General features: G+C 46.3%; 1 protein-coding gene across 2 annotated transcripts in view; it reads left to right on the top strand.

The window, feature by feature from the left end:
• Window positions 1-23: 23 nt before the first annotated feature.
• PTCHD4 (patched domain containing 4) overlaps window positions 24-6,000 on the top strand; it is an 88,018-nt gene continuing 82,041 nt past the window's right edge. Inside the window, exon 1 of one of the 2 annotated variants that reach the window (XM_026059424.1) lies at window positions 24-608. In XM_026059424.1, coding sequence (XP_025915209.1) covers window positions 183-608 — 426 coding nt within the window. In that variant the 5' untranslated portion in view covers window positions 24-182. Of the gene's footprint in view, window positions 783-6,000 lie in introns of both variants that reach the window. The other variant, XM_026059423.1, reaches the window with a different exon arrangement.

Below are 6,000 nucleotides of genomic sequence, written 5' to 3'. Positions count from 1 at the left end.
CCCCCCCGTTCCTTCCACCCCCGACACACACGCGCACACACACACACACACACACACACCCCATTGATCAATATTTGGCTGTCTTGCTGCAACTTGCTGCAGTCTTTTAAAGGAGTAGTAGAGGGAGAGAGGGAGAGAGAAAGGGGAACTGACAGGAAGGGGTAAGGAGCTACACATGTCACATGTGCTTTCTAAGACGGCCAGGAGCATCTGCAGGCTGGATCTGGTGGAGGATGCTGCGGCAGGTGATACACAGAGGGCTCCAGTCGTTTTTCTACAAGCTGGGCTTATTCGTGAGCAGGCATCCGGTGTTTTTCCTCACTGTGCCCGCAGTCCTGACCATCATCTTCGGCTTCAGCCTGCTCAACCGCTTCCAGCCTGACACTGACCTGGAGAGCCTGGTAGCCCCCAGCCACAGCCTGGCCAAGATCGAGAGGAGCTTAGCCAGCAGCCTTTTCTCCCTCGATCAATCCAAAAGCCAGCTATATTCGGACTTGCACACCCCGGGGAGGTATGGCAGGGTGATTCTCCTCTCCAAACCCGGAGGCAATATTTTGCATCAGGCTGATGTGATCCTGCAGATCCACCGAGCTGTGCTGGAAATGAAGGTGAACTACAAAGGCTATAATTATACTTTTTCCCATCTGTGTGTGTTGAGAAATCAGGATAAGAAATGCGTGCTGGATGATATTATTTCAGTGCTAGAGGATCTGAGGCAGGCTGCCCTCTCCAATAAGACAACAGCCAGGGTGCAAGTGAGCTATCCCAACACTAAATTAAAGGTATGCTCTTACTGCATGCTTTTGCCAATTAAAGAGGCAGCACTTCATTTCTTGTCCTAAACAGCAAAGAGAAATATAATCATATCTATCTCTCTCTATATAGATGTGTGTGATGTGAGCTTTCCTCAGGAAGCAGCTGAAACTGGTGCCTTGCTTTTGTTCGGTACGAGGAGGGAGGGTGGGGGGAGTGGACGCTAACAAAYCCGGAGAAGCAGTAAGTGGAGAACAGCTTTGGGACTGTGAGACGTTGCAATGCCTTGAAGGGTTAATGCATCACGGAAAAGGGGCAGGAGGTCTGTAACCCGGTAGAGGACTGAAAGCTGGGGTTTCACTAACACCTATTCTGACCCCCCTGTCGTGGTAGGGTAATTTGTCTTTAACATGGCCAGAAAAGGCTTTCCTCAAATGCACAGCGAGCTCCTGTGTCTCTTTGCCTCTGTGAGTGCCGTAGAAGCAGCAGGAGGCTTGGCCAGGAGCGATTTCAGGTGTCCTGCTGTCTTTTTCTTTTTCTTTACCTGCATGCAAAGAAGGGGAAGGGAGGTGGAATTTTTTCTCTCAGTGTGAAAATAATTAGCTCTGCCACTGATGGATGGGCTGGAGTTTTGGGATGGATCCCATCAGGCTTCCAGCAAAGGCAAAACAAGGTAAAAGGTGAAAGAAGTTTCAGTCTTTCCAGTTGCAAGAAAAAACGGTTCAGTACAAATGATCTTGGGGATGCTTCCCCGGCACGCAAGCCCACAGCAGCTTTCCCTCTCATCGGGACCAAACCGATTCACCAGGACTAACCTGCCGTGAGCAAATTAGGTGCAAAGTTTGCAGGCGGCTGGTGGAAGAAGTTTCCACAAATTATAGCAAATCTCCAGCCTCCTCCAAGCATTGCACCAGAAGCAGATTYTATTTAGCTGAGTTTAACAAAATCCCGTAGCACACAGTTAGGCATGGATCAGGTCCTAGGRAAGAGGATATTGTCCTTCTTCTAAGCCAGAGAGGCTCCTAGTGGATACCTGTCCCCTCTTTTGTCAGAGAGATCCTCGGAGAYGAGGGAGGCAGTGTCATTGCAAGTCCTGGCCAGATCCTGAAGTTATCATTTGTTTCCTACTACTCACTTACCAGGCAAAAAAAGAAAAGCCATTCCTTGCCCCCAAAACAGAAACTGAGAAATAGAGTGTTTTTATTGGTCTTTTTGGTTCAGAAAAAGGGTGGGGTGAGACACTTGGTCCTATTGCACTAGATGTTGCAGTAATTACTTTGTGCRGAGTTGTGACTGTTTGAGTGGAGTGTGTGGAACTGCAAAGGTGTCCTTGCTGCTGCCCGAAAGCCCTGAGTGCAAGGAGCGCTAGGAAATGCAGAGAGTTATCCTGGATTAAATATCCCTGAATACATTGTGTCTTTTAGTTCACTGTGAAGACAATCCTGCATAACATAACATAATAAATAACATAATAATAACATAATAAAAGTGCCTGCTTTCCATTTTGATTACTTTTAAAGTCAGGATTAAGCCAATTCAGTGGAGACTCCGATAATCTGGACAAATTTTGTCAGCAACTGACCTTATAAAGAAATAGTCGTTCTACCTCTCCTAATCCAGATTAATTTCCTTGTGTAGAGAAACCTGACTGAGCCTGTGAAAACTAGATGGGGTCATCTGCTATTTGCTTTTTGTTTTTTGTTTTTTCTTTTTTTAATCAGGTCCATGCCTATAGCTTCCCTGGTTTGAAAAGCAAAAAGAAAGGTAGAAAGGAACATGTCCCGGATTAGCGATTTAATGAAATAAAAGTGGTAGGTAGGTAATTAACACAGAGGAAGATTTTCCCAAATCATAAAGGTCTGACTCTGAGAGATGCTGAATATCAGCCTGGCACTTCTAAACCCCCATGTAGTTATTGCGTATCRTTTTCCAAGTGAAGGAATATATGCCTTTAAGTATCTGCTTTTAAAGTTGGACAGAGCTGGGAGCTTTCTCCCCACTTCTCATTAAAGGGAGGTAATGCAGCCAAAATCCGCGACTGCACTTTAGAGAAAAGCTAATGATTACAACCAGTTTCTGTGGAAAGGGAGAGTTTTTGGTGTTGCTGAGGAAGCTGGAGTGGAAAAGCATGAGCCACCCCAGAAACACACTTTGGCAGGGCTTTTTCCTTCCCATTCGGTAAGGACTYGTCTGCGGTGCTGTGGTCAGCCCCGGACCTGGGCTGGCCTTCAGCGACCAACCGTCCTGAAAGCCACCTTCTCCGGTCTCTCTGGTTGCAGCCGCTGCGAGTAAATTACTTTTGCTCCTTCGCATGGATTAATTTGCTTGGTGAGTCCCCTTCTCCGCCATCTCTGTGCCCTGTCTACCAAAGTGGCAGTGTTAGGAAGCTGTGGGCAAACATCTCTTGATCTCCTTCAAGCTGTGGCCAGGTCCCGGTTTGAGCTGGGCTTCCAGGTGTGTTTGCTGCCTCCCCTCTCTCTGCACCTCCGAGCGGGGGCTGTGGAAACCCAGGCCTCTGCYGCTTGCCCCCGTGTTGTCAGGATGTGTTTAGAGAGAAACAACTTGGATGCTGCACCTGCAGGGGAACAATCTCTCTGGCAGTAGTTACAAGAGGTTCTTTTATTTCTTTTTACTTGARTCATGAAAGGAAAAAACAGCTACAGTTGGACCTAATGGGAATGCAAAACAGGGCTAAATCTGRCTACTTTTACTCAGTATGGAGCAGGGCTCATCACACTTATTAGTCCGTGTTCTTGATATCTTGCTCAGCTAAACTTCCCTGCAGCCATAAGGACCCACCAGGGTCTTCCAGGTTCACTCACATTCTCAAAGGCCACGTTGCCTAGTTAATACTCATAGATTTTGCCATGTCTTGTTTTCTAATAATGGCCTCAGATTGAATAAAGTTCTTCTAAGAACAATACAGTGGGTTTATAAACTGGGAAAGTGTCCCAGAYGCGCTTAGTCTGCAATTGACATGGGGTGAGTGTCCACCTGTACTTGTCTGAGACCCAAAATGACAATCTCAAACCATTCCAACCCCTCTTCTGCTCCCTTTGAGAGTTGTAAAAGCTTCTTTAGTTTTTTGGGTTTTTTTTTTTTCCCCCCTCAAGCGCTGTGAGCCGCTCACACTTTGTCCCTCTTCTTGCCTCCTGCTGGAGCCCAAATTTATTAATTAGCTCAGGCAGGTGAGGCCAGCTGAAGGCTGACTATAAGTGAGCTCTTGCCAGATCTTTCATGGGAGCTTTGTGTGAGCAGTTCGAGCAGGTTTCAGCAGACTGCTCTGGTTGTGAAACAGCTGTTTTGGGGGCTGCAAAATCTAATGAAATTGCTTGGGTTTTCCTGAGAAAATCTGTCTGGGAAGGGTAATGATCATTTAATTGTTCCTTGCTGTAGTATCGGAACAGCTTACAGTCTTGCATATATCTGTCTTCACAAGCCCTCTGTCAGTAGGGAAGTCCTGTTCTCTCCATTTGACAGCGGAGGAGCAAGGTACCTCCACAGTGCAGACTGCAGCGTACTTTCAAATACCTGAGAAGGGTTTATTTTTGCTGTGGCAATGGAGGGGTCACTGCAGGCTAGCTTATTCTTCTGAGAGGCCAGGTAAACCAAGCTGTGTGGACATGCCTGCTCCCATTGCTTTCAGGATCCAGGCGAGCTTGTTTATGGTTATTGCTATGCTACGCTGCAGTCTGCAGCCCAGCCAGAGGAGTGACTTGCCCAAGGTCACACCGATAGACTGTGGCAGAGCAGGAAACCAGAGCTGGGTGTGTGGAGTCTTGGATGGAGCCTTTCCCTTAAGTTCCAGAACAAAATTGCTTGTGCGTTCCCCAGCCCGGGTAACACAGCAATATTCTTGTACTTGAGGTCTGGATTGTGCCCTAATCCCAAAGATGGGGTAAGTCTACACTAGGCACTGACCCTCAATCATCAAATTGTTAAATTGCAAGCGTGGTCCCTGGCAGAAGTTTTGTCAACGGGCAGTCTTCCAGGATATTGGCTTGGCTTGGGAGCTAGCAYACATCAGGGTCCGATCCCAGTACATCGACTCTGTTCTGGGGATAAAAGASTGCGTCTGCATGGATATGTTGTGCCCTTGCCCTTAGGGCCAGAGTATGGTCTGTGGTACATTTTATTTATTAGTATAGACAGAATTATTGATTACAGTGGGATTATTTCATGTGTGCTGTCACATACGAGGAAGGAGATTGTTTTTTGATCCTGATTTGTCAGTAACCCCATCAAATTTGCTGTCCTTTTCAATAAAGCAAAACACTAAAACACAGTCCTAACCTGAAGAAAAATACAAGCTCACAAGCATTTTGTTTCTTGTATTTCACCTTTATTGTTTCTTTTCATGTTTATTAGCTAGTTTTTCTGAGAAAAGCTGATAACTTAGAATTTCTTACCTRTCTGAAATCAGAATGAATGTGGCAACTGCTGGTTAAAAGGAGCCTTTGTAAGCAGATTGGGTTTTGTAATACTGCCTCCTATTAATTAAATACCAGTCATTTATGAGCACTAGGCTAAACRGCAGCCAATAAAACAGACATCTCTATTACCACAGTTGTGATAAGCACATCAGCTGAATATTGAATCCTTTATTGCTTAAGTAGAAAAGTTACTTGCGTTCAGTTAGCATCTCGAAACCTACAATTGCAGATTCACTGCTGGCCAGATTCTCAATTGTTCTCATGCTAACAGCTGTACTTTTAAATGAGTCTTGCTCCATTTGCATTTGAAGAGTCTTTCCTGCTAGTCTAAAATTAGTCCCTCCTTAGACGACTCTGAGGCACCAGCCACCAGCATGGGGCAGAGGGTACATAAGACCTCTTGGACCAGAGTAGGCATGCACATATCAGTAATATCCACAAACTGATTACTCCCTCTGTGAAGCTGGTTCAAYGTGTGAGATTACGCTCACTCCAGAGACCAGCTTCTGCTGGGCAAATGTCCTCCAGACACTTCCTCTGAGACAATGAGGTTCTGCACCGGCTGTGATACCACCCGTCCCAAGCCAAACCTCTGGCTCAGGGTCCTGTGAAATGCTCTGCGGCTGGCAAAAGCCGCAAAGTCAAATCATACTTATGAACTGTGAGCAGGGAGAGGATCAGGAGAGGAAGGCTGGAGGCAGCAGATAGATAGTTTTAATCTCAGTCTCTCGGATCAAGACAGGATCGGGCAGGCTGAGCACAGAGCRTGAAAGCAAGGTGGAAAATGTTTGACGGCAAGTAGCTTCTTCTGGCT

This window comes from Apteryx rowi, unplaced genomic scaffold (genome assembly GCF_003343035.1).
Source record: "Apteryx rowi isolate R43461 unplaced genomic scaffold, aptRow1 scaffold_157, whole genome shotgun sequence".
Classification (NCBI taxonomy): domain Eukaryota; kingdom Metazoa; phylum Chordata; class Aves; order Apterygiformes; family Apterygidae; genus Apteryx; species Apteryx rowi.
Note: the sequence above shows the minus strand (reverse complement) of the source record. Positions and strands in the feature narration are given on the sequence as shown.